This window comes from Netta rufina (genome assembly GCF_964035555.1).
Source record: "Netta rufina genome assembly, chromosome: 10".
Classification (NCBI taxonomy): Eukaryota; Metazoa; Chordata; class Aves; order Anseriformes; family Anatidae; genus Netta; species Netta rufina.
The window spans coordinates 20,432,700-20,458,040 of NC_140133.1; the positions used below are offsets into that span (position 1 = coordinate 20,432,700).

The following is a 25,341-nucleotide window of genomic DNA, read 5'->3' on the forward strand; positions in this document are numbered from 1 at the left end:
GATGCCCTAACAGTAGTCCTTCTGACTAAAACCTGTTGTACATTGTGCCTGGGCTGCACAAAAAAAAAAAAAAAAAAAGTGCAACTAGCCTATGAAAACTAGTTTTTCCAATAAGTGTCTGTTTTTCCATCAAAAATCTAAAATAACCTTTGGATGTTGACCTCTGTTTAGTTTAAGTTCTCTTTGACAATTCTTTTTAAGGCTGTAAGCTTTTAAAGTGTTTAGAGCTTTCCCAGAGGTTAAAAGCCTGACTTGCAGACAGCACAAATTAATCAAATGTTCCTCTGGAACCTGTGCTGAGAAGTAAAAAAAATAAAAAATAAAAAAAAATAAAGTAAATAAAGTTAAAAAGATGGGGAATGGCCTTTCTGTATGATGATAGATGAGATTTGTGTATAAATTAATCTCAGGGTTAATTTTTATTTTAGGAGGGAGAATATTTCTATAGTCATATTCAAAGGAATATGATATTTTTTGGCCCCAAACAAATACCAGACTGAAACAGTCCTGCTAAAGCTGATTTTCCTTTCCAAATACTGTCAAGCTACTTCTCTTTAAATACCTCTTTAATTGTGTGTGAGTCAGTGCAGGCTTTACATCTCAAGTTGTCATTTCATATTTCCATCTGTTGCATGGAAAGCATTTAACAGTGGTATATTGACTACATAAAAGCATTTCAAAACCAGTAAATATGTACAAAACACTGCCTCCTTAATGAAGGGGTAAAGACAGGTCATGTCAAAGCTTGTGTGATGCATTAACATTTTAAGAACCTTTGGGGGGGGAGGAGGAAGGTGGTCTGAAAGGACGTGGATAATGAAATATCTCAGCAAGCACAGTATGTACTGTATGTGTAGGTACACAGTACCTACTAATGCTGTGCCTGGAAAATGGAAGGGCTGAGAGGGTTAACGCAGCTTTAATATACACTTTAATATACATTTCTCTATGTGTAGCATGGCAGCTGAAACAAGTGCTGGTATACTTCCCTGGAGTTTTCACTAAGTAAATACTAGCGATCCAAGAGCAGAATTTTTTTCCACGTTTTTTTGATATCATTCTGTTCCTATGTACATAGTCTAATGTATACGTTCTGGAGGGGTGCTGTGTGTAAGTAAAGGCTCTTGAGAGGAGTGTTTAAATTTCTCCTCTCCAGATTTTTTGGATAGGTTAGATGTCTCATACTGTACAGGACTGTTTCCAGTCTCTTGGCTCTGAACAGAACCTTGAACCACATTTTAAATCGGTGAGTGAGTATTGTAGAGCTGACATTTGTGTGTGAATAAACCAAGAGAAACAGATTACAGGTGAAATACTCTTCACTTATTAGATAAGACTGGCTTTTTAAAGGTATGTAGGTGATTAGTGGTATTGTTAAATCTGTTTCCTACCTCCAGCTGTTTACAACTGCTGCACATATAAGTGCAGCAGTGTGGCCATCTGCACCTTTAGATGCCTAAATTCCACTAAAACTCTAGCCTCTACTATTGTCTGTTTATGTTAAAATCAATTCAGCTCAACATTTGTTGAGCTATACCTCTGATCTGCCACAAGCACTAACGGTTATTATCTCTCTTGGATTTCAGAACTGCTTTCCCATTATCCATAATTTTCTATATTCATACTGTTAGTCCACTGGTTCAGACAATGCTGTCAGCTGCTACCGCTTCTGCACCATGAATAACAAAAATCTTTCACATCTGAGGCAGATTATAGGCAACCTGCTGTGGTTTTGGTCTCCAGAAGTCTTAAATGAAAGTACTTTCATGGTATTTAGAGAAATAGCATCTCTCTTCTATATGGAACAGCAAATCATACCTCTTGGACGTTGCTCAAAAAATCACTTCCACATTTAAACACATGTACAAGAGGCCAGTCTAGGGACTGAATTTTAAGACCTTTTACCTGGGGGAACTCAAAGCCACTTAACTGAGAAGTACCTTCCAGCCAGACTACAGAACGCACAGAGGTAGTTGTGTTCCATGTACCTCCTGTGGAAGCTTTTTGAGAGCTCGAGGGTTACTGGACTCTTGCTATCAAGAAGCATTTATGGTCCCTCCCATTGCAATCTGTTGCAAAGCTCTCTTCATGCATTTTACATGAAAATGTCATAACTGATTCACGCAAATTGTCTTCTAGTATAGTTATAAACCCTTTTTTATTTATTTATTTTTTGAAAATAAATGGGAGGCGGGGGGGGAGAGACATGACATGACAGGGCAAAGAGTCGGTGTTTATGCCTGGGAGGAAGAGGGTTTGAAGGCACGGATCCCACAGAGCTTGGGCCAGTTCTCCTCTAAATCCTGCAAAACAGACCACAAATAATGGAGAAGCTTTTGAAAAGCAAGTTAGTCCTCACTGTGATGGAAATATGACTGGGCAAAAAGGAGGGTAAGTAGCATGCATCTATATGGTGATTGGCATGGAAAATCCCTGGAAGTTTCTTCCAGTCATTGGAAAGTGCCCAAGGCCAGGCTGGATGGGGCTCTGAGCAACCTGGTCTGGTGGGAGGTGTCCTGTCCATGGCAGGGGTTGGAACTGGATGATCTTTAAGGTCCCTTCCAATCCAAACCGTTCTATGAATTTAGACCAAAAATACACAATTTAATTCTTTGAAAATGGAAAACTGAAAAATGAAATACTAATGTGGCTATTTCAAATACTGCAGCCTGTGGCAATTTAATAGAAGAGATGAGACTGTGTTCTGCACTAATTTCATTATGTTGGCAGTGTTTAATACTATGCTAGTATTAAGTCATGTTTTGGATCAAGCTATATTAATCATGCAATATATCTAAATTATTGTTTGCTGTGTCTTAGGGGACTGAGTATGATGGAAGGAGTTGCTTACAGATACATTCAGTTGAGTTACTGTACTTTTCTATTGATTTCTTCCAAAATAACCTTTCTGTTGTGCAAATAGGAATAGTTTCTGAAGTGAAAGTAAGTGAAGTAGTTTCCATATCTGATGCACATATTTATTAAGCTGTGCTTGTGTTTTACTTCTAAGATAGGGAGATAATCTGTTCAGAATCCCTGGAGATGTGATTTTGCCAACTGAGGCTGTAAAGGGCACATATAAATAATATAAACCAGAATTTCTTTTAACCTAGAATATATATATATATTTTTTTCTAGGGGAAGATGTTAATTCTTCCTTCTGTAAATGTATTCAGAGATGTTTTTCTAGAGTTAGTGAACGTAGGTAATTACACAGCCACGAGAGGGTTCCAAATAACCATCTGTACTGAAGTTGCATAAAAGCACCAGGCTTCACTTCTTCATTAGATGGTTACTCTAGTATATTCTTCAAGATTTTATGCAGGAGGCTGTAGAAGTATCAATTACAGAATTCTAAATGATATGTATGATTCAGTTTTTCTGCCTTAAGTGGTTTGCTACTTTCAGCCCACGTTTCTGATAGAACAAGTATCTTAGTATTTGTACCTTAAGGGATGAGCAAGCAGCTCTTGCAAGATCCTCTTACATTAACGTGAATGGCATGTGACCAGAGCAGAACGAAAGGCAATATCAGGTTTCAGAGAATTTTATCTCTCTGGTGTTTCCCAAGTAATACATCAGAATGATTAGGAGTCTGAGTACTTTAATTATTAGGCCCCTTGGTTCCTAACTCTTCCTTGTGTCAGTAGTTGATGCCGACACGATAGCAGTTTTCATACCTCAGCTCTGTGACAGTTGTTTAACTAGGCATAGTTATTTGAAGCTGGGATTTTATTTTATTGTGAGGTGTCCTCAAATTCACAGGGCGAAGAGGTGGCCCAGGTGCGATGCATCAGCTGAGTGTTTGCTGCAAAAGGGTGGGACCTTCATCTCTGTGTGGGGTGTAGTGCTGTAGATGAATTAATTTGATGTTCAGTGTGACAAGACTTGTCACCAACCAAAAAATATTTTCAATCTCCTTTTCTTTCCAAGTTAGTAACTTATGGTTTTGTGATTCTGCTGTCTGTATGGTAGAGTATAAATTAAATTAGTAGCTGAGCTAGGTACTTCTAGGTGCTCTGAAGGTTTCAAATAAACTACAGATTTATGTACAAAGACACTCATATTTATGCACTGTTTTATTTACTCAGGTGAAAGCAAGACTTGTCTGTGAAATGTAATAAATTTGAGGAGTATTCTCATTGTTTAGATATTCAAAAACTTCTTAGTCCCAAGCAATTATCTATTCTAATTTGGTTATTTTAGTAACTAGAAAGACGCCCAAGTTTCAGGAGAGCCCCAAATCTGTATGGGAAGATATTAGTCTGTGTAAAAATGTCAGGTGCTGGCCTTCAATAGGATGATTATGCAGCATAGTTCACAAGGCTGTAGTTATTAAACTATACTTTGCATACATTTGCCTACAAGAATACAAATACCTAAAGCATCAATTTGTTCATTAAAAAAAAAAAATCATTACAGTAAATTATATGTTCAGTCTTTTTAAAGCCATTCATTTATTTTATTTTATTTTAATTTTTTTTTTTACTGTGAAAGGTTTTGTATGGCCTGCGGCAATAGTTGTGTTAAGAGATTTTGTTATAAAAATGTAAACTAACATTGGAATGTTAGTTTCTGCCAAAAAACTGCCTTCTGCAAAACAACGATTAAAGATGTTGAGAAGCCTAAGGTGAGGAGGTATTAGCAAAGGCAATGAAGTGCAGACCTCTTAAACTCCCTCATGATATCAGAGGCCCTGCTGTGGACAGTGGCATGCAGCTGAGCTCTGGCTCCTCCTGCAGCCTGCTCGTTGAACCCATACCTCAGGCTGGTGAGGAGCTGCTCTCTTGACAAATGAATTCCCTCTTTTGATAAAATGAGGCCACTTGGTGCAAGCATCCCCAGAAGAGCAAAGTGCTGTTAAGTATTTATTGCAAGTATGCATTTAAATACAGTAAAGCTGATAACCCAGACTCAGTTTTGTCATCTTGCTGCAGTTAGCGTCAGAGGCAGTGCATTTCCTTCGCTCTTGTTAGGAAGGATGGGGCAAACAAGGAGGAGAGTTTGCCTTGAAACATCCCCAAGGATATCATTATAAGTATCTGGTGATGAGAAGAAAAACAGGACAGCGGTTTCAATGCCAACCTTGGTAAACTTGACAAGTTGACAGAAGGGGCCCTTTTCCATAGAGCCCTGCCTCTGGCCTTGGTGTCAGTCAGGCTTTCTGCATGCAGAGTCAGTGCTAAGAAATAAACCTAATAGAATAGGAAACATTTAGATGAAACATTTTAAGGTAGCAGGGCATAACTGAATGCATCTAATTGTCTGTCTTCTCCCACGTGATGTTAGCTTCCTTTAATCTGTTTCTTATTTAAAAAGAAAACAAAAAAAAAAAAAAAGAGGTGTCTTTAAAGTAAGCAGTCAAATGCTCCTGGCATTCAGGGTGCTGCAGGATTCCCTTATACAGTAACTATACACCAATTATTTAATATGCTATAGCATTTTAAAGCCAGCCACGCTCCTCCTGCATGTCATCAATGGTCTGTGTCAATCTATCGCAAGACTGCAAAATACTTCTGGCTGTTTTCCTGACTTGATCACAGCAGCAGTGGGACAGACCCGTTCTGCACAAGAGCTATGTTTCTTTTAAATGACTATAAAGTAACTTGGTTTGGAGAAATTCTGCATGAGTAATGTCACATAAGGTTTGGTGGGAATAGGCAATGCCTTAATAGGTAGACCAGTGCCTTTGACAAAGTCTAATCCCCCTAAAGTTCCTAGTAGGAGACTAATATTAAATAAGTTTGCATCTCATATAAGTTCTAGTCTCATAGTGAAGGACAAATAGTGGTGGTGATGGCAACTACTGCTGTCCAAAAAGTTTGGGGATTTAAACTACCATCTGTAGATCTTGAACCAAAATGGGAAACAGAAGAATAAAATCTGTTCTTTCCAGCTCCTCCGCTGGTTAATGCTGTCTGACACATCCCAGTCTCTCAGGTGTGTAAATTGCTCAGCTGTGTTGGAGGGGTCATATGAGAGTCAGAATTTGTGTGTATATGAATATATACACACACACATCCGTGCAGAGCTAACTCCAGAGTCTAAAACATATTGCAGATGGTTACAAACCACTTTCACAGGCAGCTCAGTTATGATGGAAAATGAGGTAGCTGGAGAAATTATTATGCTGTGTAAATAGCTGCTAGACATCCCTTGGTTAAATCTGTGGCCTCAGGACTGATTTTTTATTTTATTTTTTTCATTTTAAGGAGCACAGGAAGGACTGCTGGGGGCTCTCTTGCCCAGCTGAGCTTCTGTGGCAGAGTCTCCCATGTGCAGCCGTTCTGTCTATGAGCTTAAATGCACAACTAGGCACACTTTACGGCATTGCTGTTCCTTGTACATCAGAGTGGTCCAGCTGTGAATTGCCCTGCACTTAGTCTTTTTCTGGTGGCTGTGTATTTGTAGCTGGTTAACATCTGGCCAGTTGTTCAATCCACATAATTTGCCCAGTGCCTGTGCTTCTGGACCGGGCCCTTCTGGTTTTGGGTGGTCTTATAACTATCCTCGGCACAGGGCCTCAAAATGTGGGAGCTACACCTGAACTGACAGCCATTATTGTCTCTGCTAAAAAGGAGTAAATGCTTTGTACATCAGCGCTGCGGGCCAGAGACCTTAGGGACCAGCAGGCAAGGGCAAGACACGCTTCTGCTTTCCATGAAAGTTATCTTTGAAGTTTAGTACCAAATGTTTGCTATTGATGTTACTTCCAATGGGAAAGTGGGCAGCATACAGAAGCCTCTGTAAGAAGCTGTTCGAAGTGTAACTGCTCGCCTGCTTAGAAAAAGCAGCTTACTGTAGTTTTCAGTAACAGAAAGCAACTGTGAAATCCAAGACTATTAATATTTCAAAGCGTTCTGGTGACATAATAGATCATGAAAGCGAGGCTTGTATGGTTTGCGATATTACCAGAAATCCAAGAAGTATTTATAGCCTTCTTCACACTTGACTATTTTTTATCATATAGAATACATTGATCCAAATATAAATGAAAATGATAGAAAGCTACAAAAACATGAAACAAGAAATATTCTTTTGTCTCTATCTCCTTTCAGCCTCAATGTCTCATACTTACCATTTCCTTGCTCAGCTGTCTTCCTGCCCTCTTCTACCCTGGATCCCATTTTTTATACCTAGATTTATTGTTCTTTTTAGCTCCTTTGAATTCTTGTCCAATGTTTCCTATTTTGAGGTGTGAGAATACCTTTATTGCCAGAGGGAACTTGTTTGCTCTGAAAACCAGTCAATAATTCAGTGCTTCTGTGGTGTTTATTTGGACTTCCAGAGTTGTCCCTTCACTGTAAGTGTTAAAAGGCAGGATTGGACCCTCAGAGTTACTGTGGGCAAAATCCAAATTGGCTTTACGAGCAATCAAAGTTGATTGAGGACTTCACCCCACAGTTGGACTTGTGCCCCTAAATAAGTTAGGTGAGTTATAAAACCTCAGCCTTATGAACCTCTATATGTCACTCCTAGAAAGTGAAGTGATTTCTTTTTTAAAATATTCTGTAAAAAGGATTTCACGTCATCTTTTCTGCTATAAAAAATGCTCTCTTTTTCTCTAATGAAATGTAATTATTTAGTCCAGTCCCTAGTATTAGCTGGAAGAGGTCTGATGGAAAGTCACTGACAAAGAAAATCAAACATGACCAAACTAAAGGAGTTCTTGAAATCCTGGATGTTCAGCAAGAAGATGAAGGTTTTTATGAATGCATTGCAGGAAACATTCGAGGAAGAAACATTGCAAGAGGTCAATTATTTGTCTATGGTAAGCAGATTGATTAATTTCTTCATTTATTTTTTTCAGAGCTTGATAGTGTTCAGATATATTTTGTATATCAAGTCTATTAGCCCCTTACTGGAAATATGAAATGTAGTTCAGGTTAAGCTGATTAAAAAATGATTGGAGGTCTGCAGTGACCTTCACTGAATTACATCCTCAGCAAATAAAGATATTTTGCATTAAAACTCAGATTGAAAATGTGGGCTGTGCTGTGATGAAGTTGTAAAGGTTAATACATGGCAGAAAAATCCCTGGTACATTTACATGAAACATTAACGGCGGGCAGCGATTTACTCTCAACAGCTCACAGCAGTATAAAGCTGGCCTAGATGCAGATTAGGGAAGGATTCATGAGATTTTGGTTCATATATGTAAAAGATTTTCACCTTTTATTCACCTTTTATTCTAGCTGAACCTTGTTGCTCCATAAACAAATGAGGGCAAAACTGGGGAAAATCATCTTCCTGCCTCACTTTCCTTCTTCCTCTCCCAAAATGGGGAATAATACTTCTGTGAAACTATTCTCTCATTTGTCTTCCCTTCCTACACATTAATTTCCTGTGATCCATGGTACACATGATGCTCCATTATAGCCAAGGTGAATTATATTCTGTTTGGTGTCATTTTTAATACCCACAGAAAGTAACATATTTGGACATAAGAGATCTGGAGATTTTTTTGTTGCCTTATGAATCTTTCAAAATAAGGGAAAATAAAATATAGCAGTAAGATGACAAGTACAAAGAGCTAGACTATAAGCCTATAATTAATATCTGTTCAGACCTTGGCAAGTTTTTGTTTTTAAGGAAATCTCTTCTCACGAAATAATACAGGCTTTGCTAAACTCCTGCAGCCCTGGCTAAGATCAAGATCTATGCCAGGAAGAGAGCAGTCTGCTGTTGCTTTGAATGTTTATTTCTTTGCTTTTATGGGGGTTGTTTTTTTTTTTTTTTCTTTGCCCACTAATTTTCACAGAATGTCAATCAAGCAGTTCCATTAAAATTAAGTTCAGTAGATTACCTGTGCATGATTGATAACAGCATAGGCAATTACAAAGTAATGATCAGTTAATGTAATTTGAAATAATGTGCTTATTTATTGTGCTTTGTAAATTAATTAATAGTTGTTCATAGTGAAATATATAAACAGCACTTGTGAAGCATTTGCACAAGGTTTTATCATATTAGGAGTGTGTTGGGATATTACCTATTTAATTTACTTCCTCTTAATTTCTGTGCTGCTGTGGTTTTGCTTGCTGTGTAGGCAGCTCGTCTCTAGGAAGTAGAGTTTCTTGGGCACTGGCTGCTGCTTTGTTTGGTATTTAGATCTGTGTCTTAGGCTCAGAGAACAATGAAGATGACACATAATTAGAATCACTTAAGCATGGGGGGTTTATCCCATATACATGTACTTTCCTGTTGTTTGAAACAGGTGTTTGGCATTGTTGTAATCTAATGCTGAACCACTTCAGGGTGCTTTGTTGGGGCACAGTCATGAGCTATCCCCTAGGGTCATGCTATGGAGGGAGGTTTTTTTTAGTACCTTGTTCTGCTGCCTCAAAGGATAACAATTATCCTCCTAAAATAAAATTATTGTATATGAGAACAGTGTGTGTTTATACATGCTCATACATGGAGTCTGCAGAGTTGACTTAACAACCCAGTGAAGAATCTGTAAAGGGATTCTGAGACACCAACCACATATCCTAGACACGGAGGGATGCAAGCTTGCAAGTGGCTTTGGTGTATCCCAAAGCCAAGTGGTTGTTGATCTTTTTGCCTAGGTCTCATTCACCTACATACTGGCAACTGTTTGAAGTGTTGGTCTGCTTCATGCTAATTCTTGCTCAACTCCATCATTCAGTGCTTAGTTGCGTGTTTACAGAACTTGTGTGGGATTTTTTGCAAATTTTGCATTTATGCAGCAATGAATTTGTTAATGTGCCACAAATGTTCAAAAGCTGTTCTGAATAACACTAATTCCTTTGTGTAGTATTTGTTGTAAGTTACATCTTGCTTTCAACATGTGCTAGGAAACCCTGGTCTCAGGTGTGTGAGTAAAACAGAGGGGTAGCACTTGATATCTGTGAGTTTGATTAACTACTGACTAATAATTTGGATATTTCTCCTTTTGGTACAGAGATCAAAGAACATGGAGAAGATGGCTGGCTTTCAGAAAGTAGGGGTCTTATTGCTTTCAGAAAGCATGCCCAGAATTTCAGGCATCTAAAATAACTGCTTGTGCAAATCTTGGCCATAAAACTGAACAATATCTAAACTGAATTTCCTGACCACTTCCCAAGTTAGTCTTGAAGTTCTGTGCTAGAAAATTTGTTATGTGGAATTCACTCGCAATATATTATGAATGTGTTGGTCAACTACTAATTAGCTTTTGTCAGTTCATTAATTAATGGTAGTGTAACTCCAGCAAAATCATTTCTCCTGCTTAAAATGGCTTGCGTATTCTTTTCAGCACTCCCTGAATGGGATAAAAAAATCCAAAATGCCTTTCTGTCTCTCTATGACAGTTTGTTTTGGGAATGTAAGGCAAAAGGAAAACCAAGCCCTTCCTACAGCTGGTTAAAAAATGGCCAGCCTCTCACATCAGAGGTAAGGTTCCTGTCTTGTTAGCTTTCTTGTTCATCTTGGTTTTACAAGGTTTAGTCACAGTATTCACTTTACAACAGTACCTTTTTCATAAATTTATTATGCTTAACATATGTAAATAAATAGCACAACCTCTCTGCAGCACAAAGCTTCTACTTTGAATTCATATACATTGAAATGTATAGTATTGTCAGTTATGATTTCTTACAGGGCATCTGAGTGCTACAAGACATGACAATAACATGGATGGGTTTAAAAATAGCTATTACAGGTAGTGAAAGAGGACTCCGTCCAGAAATAGAGAGCACATCTGTAGACAGTCTGTAGTTTGGGAAGTCAGTAGGATGCCAATTGACAATGGAGGAGTATTACAGAGCAATCTGGTCAGCCTGTTAACCTGCACTTTTCTGTGGTTTCTGCTCTTAACCTGTAGGCAGAATTGACCTTTGGTCTGATGCAGTATGGCCATTTTTATGCTATGTTAGTCCTTTAACTGAATTAGCTCTGAAAATCAGTTAATATTGAGTTTAATATTTATATGGTACTATGTAGAGGAATAATAGACCTAAGGAAACCATATAAAGTTATAAGGAAATGGAGAACAAGTGGAAAAATCTCACTTAAAGGACAAAGAAGGATGACAGTGGAGAGAAGTAATGTAGCGGTAGGAGTGGGGTACAAGAGGGGAAGTCAAATGGAGTTCAAACACTTAAGCAAGCAGATCAGCTACTTATGCCATTAAGTTTTTGAGAACTTGGCTTTGGTTCTTTCAGGGCAGTATAAGTATTCTTTTGTGATGGCCAAGCTTTGGCACATTAGTCTTCTAAATATCTGTGGCAAGATTCAATATTTATGTACTGCTAAAGCCAACTTTCCCTTTTAATTAAGCACCTATTCAGTATCTATTGGGTGTAAAGTGGCATGGCTTATCCGTAATGCACTTTTACTTGGTATGAAAAAAATAATCCTGTGATTAATTTCTATCTAGCAAGAACATACAGAAGTACTTTCAAAACATATAGGTTAAATTAACACCTACTGGGTTGCAAAACCAGCACTTGTTTGATTTACTAGTGTATATTTGAAACAATGGGAGAAAGGTCCAATCTTCCTTATGATTTTCTTCAGGATTAGTCCTCAACAGAGTTCAACTAGCATCTGAGAAGGCTAGCTAGAATTTACTTCGATTGCAATTTTTCAAAACCCAAGAGTTTTACTCATATTGTCACCTGTCCCTAAGCAAGATTATCTGGTTTCTCTTTTTGAAGACAGTGATATTTAGAGTCTGTTGCTTTTCAATTGCATTGTTTCAATAAAAAAAGGATACAACACTCTACAGAAACATTTTCAACCAACACTTTCACAGTACTTACAGTGTATTGTAAATGGAATACTTCAGGCAACAAAATGCAGAATGTCATTGCTCAGTGGACAAAATGGATATTTTGGAGGTGAAAGTACAAGGAAGGTATAATAAAATATTAAGTCTGTCACAGCACCCTGCTTGTTGGAAATATCATGGGAAGAATACCTCCCAGACACTTTCCACCTTGGGACTTCGTCTAAGGATATTGTTTGCTCTCTGTCAAACCTTTTCTCCCTGGCCACCTAGTTGGTCATCTCTGCATTATTCCTGTGTGTGTACATGGTGTGCTTTATTCTTCTCTTTGTCTATGTAGCTCAAAAGAGCCAGCTGAGAATCGCAGGGAGTTTGGCATGTGTATGAAGTGTGAGTGTTGCTTCAGAAGGGGGTTTTGTATTCAAAGGAAGTTTGTAAAAATAAATAAATAAATAAATAAAATAGAATGCACCAAGAGGATAGCAAACAGCCTGAAGGTAAAACTAAGTATGCAGAATATATCTGTAGCAAGAGCCTCAAAAAATTAACAGTAGATAAGTAATGTAATGTTGTTAATTAGTTTGCAGTGCACCAGCCATATAACCGCAGGCTGTGCTCATCATATTTCCAAGCTAAACAAGGTTGGACTGGGTCAGTTTTTGGTTGAGAGACCTCCAAGGAAAAGCCAGAGTACTAAAAAACAGTTCCTTGGCTCAATAGGCAACTCTCTCCCCTCTGAAGTACAGCAAGAGAAATTCCCTGACAGGGATGCAAAGAGCTTACCTGTGGCAGCTTAGCAAGTTAGGCTGTACGCATTCAGCAAATCACAAATGTTTTAGGTGCTTATAGGTGTTCTGCAAAGGACTGTACTATTTAATGTAAAAACATATGTTCCTCTTACTGTTTCAGAGGCAGTAGAGTCACACTAAAATAGTAGCATAATAATAATAGTAATATCCCTTCTCTGATGTGTGCTTGGTGATGGAATTCCCTGTTGTTCTTTTCTTCCACGCCAATATGTTTTGGAGAACATATTCTCTCTTACTTCTCAGTATTATGTTTTGCTGTGGAGCTATGATTGTCTCCAGAAGTTAGCAATGGTTAATTTGCAAAATATTTAGATTAAAGTTATGTTTGCATCATGAAACGTTCTTTATTTCTTAAGATAAAGCAAACAAAACTCCTTTTAATGCACCCAGAAAAAAAGCTGTGGTCCAAATTTACATACTGTGCAGTTTCCTCTATTTCAGCAGAATTACATCAAAGCAATATATGGTGAATACAAATTCAAGCCATGAAGAACGTGTTTTTTTTCTGGCTTGAATAGTTACCTGTGGGTTTTCAATAGGATTTTAAGTGTTGGTTTCAGCAGAACTTTCAGTGGATCATTTTTCTGTGACGTGGAGGTGATGACATTTTAAACTTCAGTTATTTGAACACCTCTGTCTCCCGCAGAGTCTTTCTGATTATCTTCAATTATCATTGTTAGATTTGTCTAATAGAAAAGGAGGGTAAATCATCCCTCACCATGCCCCTGGAGAGGGATGTAGGTGCTGCTTCTCAGGAGCCATATGGAAGATGCTCCGGGTTTCCAGCATGGTGCCGCCGTGCCTGCCCTCCAGTAGCTGCTTCTGTCTTTTTCGTGGTGAAGCATGCCCAGGTTCACAGCTCGGCAAAGCAGGCAAACACATGTCACAGCTGGAACATCTGGGGAAACCTGCCCAAGGCAATGACTCTGCAACATGTGCCTTGAAAAGCTTTGAAGAGTTAGGGTCTGAAAATACATCCATCATAATTGATGTATGCATTGTAATTCTGATGAGTATGTTTAACGTGATTTCCAAAAATATCTCCACTTTGAATTATCAGCATGATACCAAAAATCTTTGGGATTGTACATTTATTGGCTCTGTCAATGTTTTTTGCTTGTTTTTCTTTTATCAGGAGAGAATCCAAATATACAATGGAACTCTTACCATACCGATGCTGAATATGTCAGACTCTGGCCTGTATCAGTGTGTAGCAGAAAACAAGTATGATACTATATATGCCAATGCTGAATTGCGGGTGATAGGTGAGTAAATGTCATTAAAATGAAGACACTGAGTATAATAGGACATTGCTTTCAAAAATCTGAAATTAAGAAATAACTAGATTAAATTCCACCTGGCAGTTCAAGCACGTTCATGTTTCCTTGCTTGTGCTTCAAGAACTATATGGGAATGTTTTTGGATTTCGTGGCTGGTTTAAGGGCAAAATCCTAATCTCATTTGTAGTCTGTTTTTCACATGCACTCAACTTTAAAGAATACTATTTTTCGCTTAATATTTTGAGTTATTAATAGCTATTCTGAAGTTTTAAAAATCATTTCAGGAAGTGGGAAAAATAGTTCTAACATTAAAGAACATGGCAAATGTTTATATAAAAGTAAATAACATACAAAAAATAATCTAAATGATTACCAGAGAACCACATAAAATATATATTTTTCACGTTATAAGTGTTCCGCTATCAATATGAAAATATAAAGGTTGTTCTACAGCCAAGTACTGCTGAAAGCGGTAAAACACTGACTTCAGGAGTAACTAACTGTTGTAGGTCTTAAGGAGAATTTTCCCATAAAATACTGCACGTCTGTGCATACACTTTGAGTCAGTTAATAAAGAGAAAATTATTGATAAATTGTAAATGCATGTTCTAAACTCTGCAGATGAATACCTGTGGCTAGGATCAGGAAAAGTATTTATGCTGCTGATGAAGCTTTGCTCAGGAACCTCCTCTGCAGACAGACCTCTTCTCCCAGTCTGCGCAGAATCCTGAGGAAGGATTGTGTGACTGGAGACTTTAGAAACAGCAACATAAATGAGACTCAATGAATTCTGTGCTTTGGTATTTAAATATATTTTTCACGTTTGATACGACTACTCTTGCAGAAAGCTTAAAAGCAAAGCAATTATTGGATTCACCTACTACGTTACTCAGAAATTAGCTAGTTCATTTAATAACTTGTCAACTGCATACCATTGTGCTCTTTATTTTTAGCTGCGGCCCCTGATTTTTCAAAAAATCCTGTGAAAAAAATCTCCATTGTTCAAGTTGGAGGTGAAGTTACAATTGGTTGTAAACCAAGTGCTTCTCCCAGAGCAGTTATTAACTGGAGAAAAGGCTCAGAGGTGCTGCGGCAGAACAAAAGGTACTGTAATAAACTAGTTGCTGGATTGTTGGGTGTTCTGTTTTAATATAATTTAAACATCACTGAAACACAGCTGACTTAGTATTGCTTTTGACAGCTCATTGACAGAAAACTTTGATGCCAGAGGCCTACTCTTCTTTAGCAGTGGCCATACAGTTCTGCAGCTATAAAGCTGATTGAGAACAAAGAGAAACCGAATACACCCGGGTAATTGTATGATACATAAGCTCAAGTTCATCAACAGTTAATTCACTGGAATACTATCAGAGCTGACTGTTTACCACATGCAAAGCCTGAGTGAATCAGCTTCATGTAGGAGACATCAGTGGAGGCTTCAGAGAAGTGGAATATACCCTCAGGCTGCAGCATAATTGCTTAGCAGCTGTACAGGTTGTACAATAACCCATATCGAAATCACCCTACAGATCCCCTGTCTTTTCTGTTTAGGCAGGATTTAGCCACTGGACCAACATGCCAGTACGCTCCCTAGCCAACTGATATGTAGTTGCATGGTCTTAAGCAGAACATTACTGACATTGGGTCTAAAATGGCTGATAGTTTATTTGTGGGTTGCCACAAACTATGCTTAGTACTGTATACTGTATGCCAATGCCAGTTACACAGTAAAGCATTAACTCAAGTCAATAAGTTGCTTTTAATGCAAGACACAGTGTGTAACCATGATTCTATTTCCATGTGGAAATGTAGGTAGATGAGTGAAATGGACAAGTGTCTAAGAACTATAATCTTTATCTCTTTCAGTTCATGAATATAACAGCAATATAGCAAATAGTATACGTTGTTAATAAAAGTAAATTTGAGTAGACGTGAAAAATGCAAAGCTGAGAAGAGGTATTTCATGTAGGTAGTTGCAATAAAACAAAGCTATGGGTAAGCAATCTGTGCCAGAGTCTGTAGAGAACTTTCCATTGATTTTTTTTTTTCCATCCTGTCAATAATGCCAGTTTTATTTTCTATTTAACTGCTCAGTTATTAACTGAAAATATTTTCCTAACCAGTGCTCAGTCAAATCTTTTATTTGCATTTTTGTATGGTCTATTCCACAAAAAAAGCCTATTCATTCCTACTGTATGGAGACTCAGTCAACCCCTGTAGGACACAAAACATTCCCATTATGCAGTTTACCATGGCTAAACCCTGACACTGAGTACAGGAGCAAGAAGGGCACCATCTAGAACTTGCATTGTAAATCACTGAATTAAGCCTAGACCTTGCTACTTCCAGCACCATGGTATTCCCCATCTGATCTGCTTATAAAAAAAATAAAATATTTACATACTGCGTGCCATATTTACTTGTACTTCTGTATTAATTTACTAACAATTATAAGCATGCTGCAATTTTTGAGCATCCCAGAAGGCCTTCTGCTGCTGAGCAAAAGTAAACAAAAGGAGCAAGATTTGCACTGAGGCAAATGCAAGGGATTTTAAACACTCCGTGTGCAAAACATTATTACCAGGGTGTCCACTGGTGTGAAGTAGAATTTTAGGCTTTTTTTATTATTAAATGACAAAATAGATAATGCCACAGTTTTAAAAAAGATAAAATAAATCGTCTATATGGTATTTTTTTTTCCAGAGATCTTTGATAGAAAGCAGAAATGAAATGAGGATCTGTGTAGCTGTAATTTCTCTTCACAGCTAATTAAAGTACTAAAATCACACATCTTTCCTCATAAAAAAGAAAGAACCTGCTTTGTCTTTCTGTATGTATGATTAAATCCTGACATGTACCATACAGATGCGCTGTTTTAACTAAAGCTTTCCTTATATCTGCTCACATTTCATTATGCAGTGTTTATAGTCTACGTGGATTTCTCTTCTATGTTTTTAAAATCTGTTTGGGCTATATATGCTGGGGGGGGAGAAATACCAGTCCCTTTTGGTTCTGACAGCAAAACTGTGATGGACGTACTGAAAAATAAGTCAAACCACATAGCTTCCTGAGAATGATTTGGACAAATTCAATCTTTTGTTACAGAAATAGTGCAACTAGACCTATTTCACCCTAAGGGAAAAAGGATGTTCGTTCTTTTTCACCTTCTTCCTTTCACTTGTGATAATAGGTTATGATGGTCATGCATGCATAGTTACTGCTGTCCCTGAACCTCTGAGCTATTAATATCACACAACACTGCTTTATATTAATGTCAGTTTAAGTGTGTAAATATAGATGTGCTAAATAGGAAAAGTTAATTAATAGACTATGCATCTTATTAATAAAGGCACCATGAAATACTTCATACTTGATTTCCTCTGGGGTTCTTCTGTCAAGCCTTTTTATATTTACAAAGCTGCAGTACTTGGGTGAAGGTCCTCAGCCTTTGAAGATGTTTTCTTCCTGCCCCATTCCTCTCTCCCGTCTTCTCTGTAGTTCAAAAACACCTTTACCTGAATCTTCACTTATTTTTATACTCTAGCTGATGTAGAATGGTTTATTACATTTGAATCATACACAAGTCCTTCAAAAAAATTTCCCAATCAATTTTTTACATTAAATGGGAAAGCAAATATACATATATCAGGTCTGCTTACTGTTCTTCTTAGTGTTCCTTCTACACTGAGTATTCTATTTCATAGCTCTCAAAAATAATTGATTTTCACCCTAATTCATATGGGTCACCTTTTGTGTAGTGGGCTTTATCTTTGGCTAGTGCAGCTGGCCACTTCGGAGTGGCAATGTGAGATTATCAGCTACAGGAATCAAAAGAAATCCCATGGTTGGCGAATCCTTGTTTATGTAATCCTTGTTTATGTCTTCTCTGTCTTCATGTGATTCCTCTAGTCAGCTTCTACGTATTGTCTAGTACAGCTTCAAGATTTCTTTTGGGAAACTGACCTCTTCCTTTGAATCCAATTTTTGTGAAATAGGCTTTTGGGAGCAATGCCACTTGTCCAATAGGCTGCTGTCAAAGTTGGAAGAGATTTATCTGCCCTTTGCCAAATGCAAGACCTTTCCTTGGCATGTGCTGTGGATTTTAGCTAATGTGGAGATTAAATGCGGCAGAGAAAAAGAACAAACGTAACGCTATGAACTCCCAAGCTGGGGATTTTGACACAGATAGGAGCTATTTTTCTGTTATGTATTCTCAATAAATCCAGAGGGAGTTTTCTTCATCTCACACCTCACTTTTATCATCTTATGCACCCACTGAGGAAAAGTGGAAAAGAAAGAGTGGAAAGAAACAATTCATATATTAAAGCAAATTTGCGAGTTTAGACTCTGATTTTATCATGAATGTATGTCATATCATCTTCAGTGGATTCAGGATGTTTTGTTTTTATTTTTTTTAAATTGATATAAACATTTTAATAAATGGGAATTAGAACCCTATTTACTTACCAGGGAGAGGTGCTGTTCCCTCAGCATGAACCAAGGATCCCCAAACACTGTAGTGAATGCATATAAACATATGTGATTCACTCCACTCAGAATTTTAATGAAGATAGCTGAGGGAAAACAAAGAAATGAGGTAGGCTGAAAAAATGCATTAGTCATATGCAGCACTTTCCATGCATTAATAATCAGTAAAAAGCAAATATTCATAATTTAAGTTCTTTTCTGGGGACTGGACAAGAAGTATGTTTAGGGGTTAATAAGATATGCTCAATATGTGTTGGCTCCTGGTCTTGCCTGTAGGACGGTCTTCAACCCCATCTCAGTGAAGGATGGTAATTGATTCTCTGCCATAAACAAAGCTGCTCTACCTGGTAAGTGTGGCATGGGAGAGAGAATTTATTTTTCGTATTTTACATTCAAGTTACTGCCATTTCTCAAAGGAAATATGGCAGAGTGATTGAGCACTGAAATGAAAAGCTGTCTTTCAACAACCTTATACAAAGAAAACTGAGCAGATGTTGTGATTGGAGACTACCACTAAGGGTTAGAAAAATTATCTGGTAATTGCTGAGGTCTCACAGCTGCCCCTTGGAGGCTCAGGGGGATTTTCTTGCTACCAGGAGAGATGTAACAACCCAACAGGTTTTGATAACCAAAGGGTCACAGCTGTATGTTGCATCTGGGCAGTCTCCTGGGCAGGACCACTCTTCTACAACCTTCTGAGATTGCACAACTGCTGTCCACTTCTGTTTTTCTTCTGCTGCTCCACTGTTTGGAATCAGGTCTCTTCCCTGCTCCATACACACCCCCCACCACTAAAAAAAAAAAAAAAAGTTTTTAAAATGTCTGTCTTCTTGCGGACTGCTGTTGGAATTAGAAAAGGAGGAGATTTTAAAAAAGCAGTTAATTGGTAAACATGAGAGGTCCTCGATCTACCCATCAAATAAAACATATAAAGCATATTGCACTGTGAAATAGCATTTCAGCTTGAACCAATTTGAAAAGAAATGTGTCAGGGCAGTTCAACAAACTGCAGTGAAACATTTCAATTACCAGAATGTCAGCATTGTTTGTTTAGCTTGTACTGAAACCTTCCAGAATATCCATTATTTTAAATAAATAAAAAAAATAAAAGTCCTGCTTGGGGAGGAATCATGACAAAATGGATTGAAAATCCCAAATTTTGTAGTAGTCTACTAACAAAGGAGAAGATTGATGTCACTTAAGTTTTATTTAGCTGAAGTCAATATGCAGTCTAAGGTAGTTATTTACTTTTTCTTGGCAGGCACCTCTGTCTCAAATGAGATGCCTAACTTTTAGATGAACAAAGCAGGGGGAATGAAACACCTACAGTGTTTGAAAAAAAGAAACCTGTACTGAAGTCACGCTAGTTGAGTCGCACAGGCAAAGAGAAGCTTTGCTTGTCATGCTGGTTTGTGCCACAAACCACCCTGATTTATGCACCCACTGTTTGCAGATAAAGATAGTATAGACATTTGTATGCTGGTAGCAAGTTTCATATGTGAAGTATTTTCTTATGCTATTCCAACATTTACCATCCTATTCCCAGCTTTCTACAGCAATGTGGTGAAGTGAATAGGAATGGGATATTAATATTACTATTATTTTATATTTTAAGTCCAGTTTTCGAAGCCTGGATTAAGTGTATTTCCATTTTATCCTTTTGCTTTTCTACCACAAGAAGCTTTGCATAGCTTTGATGATATGCCTTAACCCTTCTATCTTATCAATGTCTGTGTGCTTGTAAAGAAGTTCATTTCCTATTTTAGTTTTTAAATAGAGCACTTGAAGTGTGGGCATCAGCAATCAGAGCAATTCCAGATATCTTAGACACCATCGCTGTAAGTCAACATGAATACAAATTAAGCTTCTCCCTTGATGAATTTCTAATTTTGCTTAGGGAACCAATGGAATTGATTCCACATCTGCTAAATTTGATTAATCACTTCAGTTCCATTCCTTGCTAACAACTAAAGTGACAGAAATCAAAGACATGGATTTACCTGTCTGCTTTCTGTGTTTGGTCTGAGTTTGCATACTAAGATATGAAAACTCCTGCAAAACCTGAACCTACTGTGTAGAATTGCTTTGTTTTTTCATCTCTCTGGCCATGCTAGTACAATGTATTTGTTGCTAACTGGATAAAACCCATCCTTACCTTCCCAATGGAATGCTGAGAGCTGCAAGGAGCATTCTGTATTCTGGCTAAAAGTATCCCACATTCAGATTAAAATGGTCTTCCTTTTTTTTTTTTTTTATGAATGATAACAGAAAAGATATTGCAAAAGACCTGTAAGGGTGGAGATAATATACTTCCTGAACATTTATTTGCCAACAGCAGTTCTATTTTTCTGTTTTCACTGTTGCGTGTAAGTATAAGTATACAAGCATTTTCCCAGGCTTACTTCTCGATAATGTCATTGAATCTAGCACGATCATAAACCATGACAATACTCACTGAAGAGTGAGTAAAAATGAGCAGGAATGTTTGGTGATCCAGCAAAACTGCTAAAATTGGCATTACAAAAAAAAAAAAAAAAAAAAAAAAAAGCTTTACAATCAAAGGAATGCAAGAAAATGCCTCAGACTGACCTGAAGTACCTCCAGTCTTTCCTTCTTTGTGTTTTTCATGCTTCTGGTTAATTCTGTCTTTTCCCCCAAGAGGAGACGGAAGGCAGGGGAGGAGAAAGCTTATAACTGTGTGAAAGATGAGGAAGGAGATACAGGGGGAAGGAAGAACGAGAACAGAGGAGGGGAAGAAAAAGAATATTTTATTTTTCTTCTTAATCTTATTTTCCTTTGTTTTCCCCCTTTCTTCTTCTTCTGTTATCTTTCCATTTGAACTCAATCCATGGTAAAGTAATGAGAAGGCAGGAGGGGCCCCCCATTGCTACTTGACCCCATGAAACTCTGGCAGCCAGAAGACAGAATATTAGCGCAGAGGAAGACATAAGAAAAGGGCTTTTCTTCTATTTATTTTTTTTTCTCTCTCCTTAGGGAGTTTCATAAAGGAACAAGCCAATAAACTTAATTTCATCATGTATTACTGACTACTTAATGTAATACTGTTTAGCACATCAGATAGCGTGAGCATCAAGTAAGCAAATGAACCATATGTTCTCATGTTTAAGGAAGAGTGACAACCTGCATGATACTGGATTTATTACAGTTTCCCTTCTGTATGACATCTCTGTAATACAATTTTAAATTGTTCCTAGTCAACTCCTGGGAACCTTGTTAAGGTGAGCCTTTCCGAGGGGCTGTCCTACATGCTGAGATGTCCCAAGCAATCTGTCACTCTTCCATGTCATATGGAGTTGTAATAAACTAAGCCCCAGTGAGTGTCAGTGTTGTGCCCTCTCTCCCTTTTAGTTCATGTTCTGTCCCTGCTTCATGCACATATTCTGATTGATGTTTAGGATTTGATCCAAAGCCAGCTAATCTCACTGGAGCTTTTCCATTGACTTCAACAGGCTTTGAATCAAGGTTCCTAATTAGGAGTTCACGCAAAAAATAATGAGAGAATGCAACCTTCTGTGATCCTCTTCTAGTCCAAGTTGTACTGCCATGCACATCATTACTGTTGCACTTATTCTTGTGTGTATTGCCATAGCATACAGAATTATGAGCAGTGGATGAAAAGCATGCTGTGCTGCACTGCACAAACAACAAATAAAAGATTCCTGATGGAAAAAATTCTGACCTAAAAGTGATGTGAGAGGAAACGGCTAGATCAGGGTGTGTTGGGGATGTGATGTAAAAAGACGCAATAGGATGTTATTGATTGGCATGATAGGTAAATGGGTATCTCTTGCCAGTTATGCTCTAGATGTGGTGAATGAAAAGACAAAGCATTTCTGGGATTTTTCTTAGTGTGAAGAACTACATGAGACTGAGTACAGGAAACAGCACCTTGAAAATGTGGCTAGTGCTTGGTCAACATGAAGGATTTGTAAGAGGATACTAACACCTCTGCTTTAGCATGTGCTGGAGCTTGAATACATGGGAAGTTATTGGAAATCAAAATTTTTTACAAAGAAATACCAATATTTTACTATGTCTTTTCTACAAAAACTAAATATATTTTCAAATTTTCTATGAATGGCAGAGTTGTTTAAGAGACTCATACAAGAGGTAGCATATTAGTCATACATAAAAATGACAAAATATCTATGTTCTGTGTTACTTCAAGAAAGGCTGTGGGTCTAAGGCTTCAGTGTCCAACCATTAAAGGTCAAGTTAAGCGCAAATTCTGCAGACAATCTGGGGATTGTCCCAGAGTTTCCTGCAAACCAACAAATAGCCAAGTCAAGGGGTACAGAAAGCTGGAAGTAATGAGACCTAAAGACACAAGAGCAAGGAAATGTACAGAGATAAGAGTGGTCAGTGTGGAAGCTGAAATGATCAAAGATGAATGAAGTCAGGCTAAGGAGAAGAGCAGAGGAATTCAGGGGATGAGCTCAGAGAGAACATCGATGGCAAAGCAGCAGTGAGAGCTTCTCACTGAAGAACGGGGATTTTGGTCCTTCCTTTTTTGTTCTCTTAGGAATTGTTTGCCCAAGCTTGGGAATTTGGACTACTCGTTCCAAAATCCCTTTCCTGATTTGATTGTTAAAAATTAATCACTTTGACATTAGAATACACCTACAGCAAGAGCATTTCCAGTGCTGCACATCTAGTATGTGTATGCGTGCACGCGAACGTGCTGGTTCAGGGTTTCTAAAAACAAATCAGCACCACGCTGTGTACCTGGTGTCACTTGCTGCTAGTATATATGGAATAATTTAAAGTTAACTGCAGGTTTTATTGTACTTTTATTTTTGAAATACGTTCTGACAAGCAGATAGGGAAAAAAGATTTCTCTAAGTGAATTAAACTCCCACACACAGGGTAATTCAGGGCCTTAAGTACTGTTTAAATTCCACTTAAGTCCCATATTAAGGTCTTAGTTTTACATCTGGAGTGAATTTGGTTGTATGAATGGCTGCCTCTGAACTTCTGATAATATCTGAATCATAAAAATAATGATTAATAGTGGGATTTGGCTGAATAGTAGTAGTGTGGGCACACCAACTTGTGCTGGAAGAACTTTTCTCTGATGTACCAGAGCTGTAAAGATCTTATAAAAGCAACAGAATTTGTTGGCAAATAGAAAATATGGCAACCTTTTTCTCTCACAATTCAGGTTATTTTCTACTTGGATTCTCACCACAGAATTTTGCAGTCTGGCTCCTGATCCTTTCCTTCTTAGTGTATTACTTTACCACTATATTTTTTTTCTACTATGAATGTTCACATTGATTGGTGTACAGCTAGATATGTGCCATGTTTTTTTATGCCCTGTCCACAAAGTAGACTTGTAACTAAGAGATACCTTTTTGGCTGGACTTGCTAAGGTATGGCTCTTGTCTCAGTCTAGTTTATATGAAATCTCATGACATCAACTGTTTAGATTTCAGATAGGATGAGGACAGCCACATGGGAGACAAGAGCCATAAGTGGGCCATATCTGTGAAATACGACATGAGAACAAGTTACTATGGGAAAAGGCAGGGTAGTGTTTTCTTTTTAAAAATTATTGCAATGATTTAGAAAGCTGAAGAGATTAAAACATTTGGGGGGTGTTATCTTTTGTTTTGGTCCATTATCAAACTAGCTGTTTGTTTGGCACGTCTTTCTTTCCTGTATGCATAGAGGTGCTGCTGCCCAGTATTCCACAGCTGAAAGTTTTGAGACATAATACTACAATAGGTTTAGGCACATATCTACAAACATGGCGTTTTTTCTACTTTTTGCTTTGGCCATCATGTAAAGACATTTGCCTGCCTCACATTTATCATGAGTATATTAAAGACAGCATAGCAATTATTGCAGTTTTATGTTAATGAGAGTACAGTCTCCTGAAAATATTGTAATTTGTCTCGAAGCTTCACAATGGAGTAAAACTCAATTCGGATATCTGTAGATATTTGCATAAAATAAATATTTGTAGTTCCAAATTGCAAAGATTCTATGCAAAAATAACGTTCATTTTTAGGAACATTTAGAAATTTGGGGAAACAGGAATAGTGTTTCATTGACACCTTTTACCATTGCTAATGGTATTCTAAGATGTTATTTCTAAGATGTTTTAATAAGACTATTCAGATAGATTGTGTAATTTTGTTTTGATCTAAATAGTTAACACAGAGTTTAATGGCATTTATTTTATTTCCAGTTAATTGTCAATCAACTATGAAGCTCATTTATACCAGCATGCAGATAAGGAAAATCTTCATTTAAGCATAGTTTATTAAATGGCAATAGTATTAGCATACAAATTACACTCAGAATAGGATAAACAGGTACAAAGATCATTAACATATAATACAGACAGTTGGATCTCAGATGGGACTCAGTGGGACCTTTTCAAAAATACCAGAGCTGTCATCAGCAGGTACAATTCATTCACTCAGTCAAACTTTACTCGCATTTACATCTGCATAAATCAGTAGGAATACTGAGTCACTTGAGATCTGTGCTCAAGTGGCTGTCCCTTGCTTGCTTCTCCTTGTGCTTTTTAATTCAGCCTCTCTCATGCTTACAAATCTTCGCAAAATTAGAAAAGTCAGTTATTGTTTCACCGTCTGCTAGCATACATGAGGACATTTATAAACAATAGCTTTTCATAGCCTGTGAAAGCAACGGTGGTTTTGCTCTTGAGCACTAAAGTGAGACTGCGAAGAAATGGTTTCAAATAGGATTTCTCAGATAATAAAAATTACTTTGCCTCTGATTTCATCAGATCCAGCATACTCCCTTTTTATCTGCACAGTGCCGTGATGATGACTTCAATAACATTATGAGGTGTCAGACACTTGATGTTAGAGGCAGACAGGAGAAAAGAAGGGTGAATCTTTATATCAAGTATCAGGGTTACTTTATTTTGAAAGGAATTATTTTATGCCCTTGAAAAGATAACTGTACTACTGGAAGTACTGAAATCTGCAGACATAGGTTTGAATCACCCCTAGTATTACACCAGTGCAGCTCAGCT

The 25,341-nt window shown here is 37.6% G+C and overlaps 1 protein-coding gene across 1 annotated transcript in view; it reads left to right on the top strand.

Moving 5' to 3' along the window:
• Positions 1–25,341, top strand: part of CNTN6 (contactin 6) — a gene marked incomplete at both ends in the record, with an annotated part of 111,939 nt that overhangs the window by 60,626 nt on the left and 25,972 nt on the right. The window contains 4 exons of the mRNA XM_084292448.1: positions 7,587–7,771; positions 10,259–10,395; positions 13,676–13,805; positions 14,774–14,924. Of these exons, the coding sequence (XP_084148574.1) occupies positions 7,587–7,771; positions 10,259–10,395; positions 13,676–13,805; positions 14,774–14,924 (603 nt within the window). The remainder of the gene's footprint in view (positions 1–7,586; positions 7,772–10,258; positions 10,396–13,675; positions 13,806–14,773; positions 14,925–25,341) is intronic.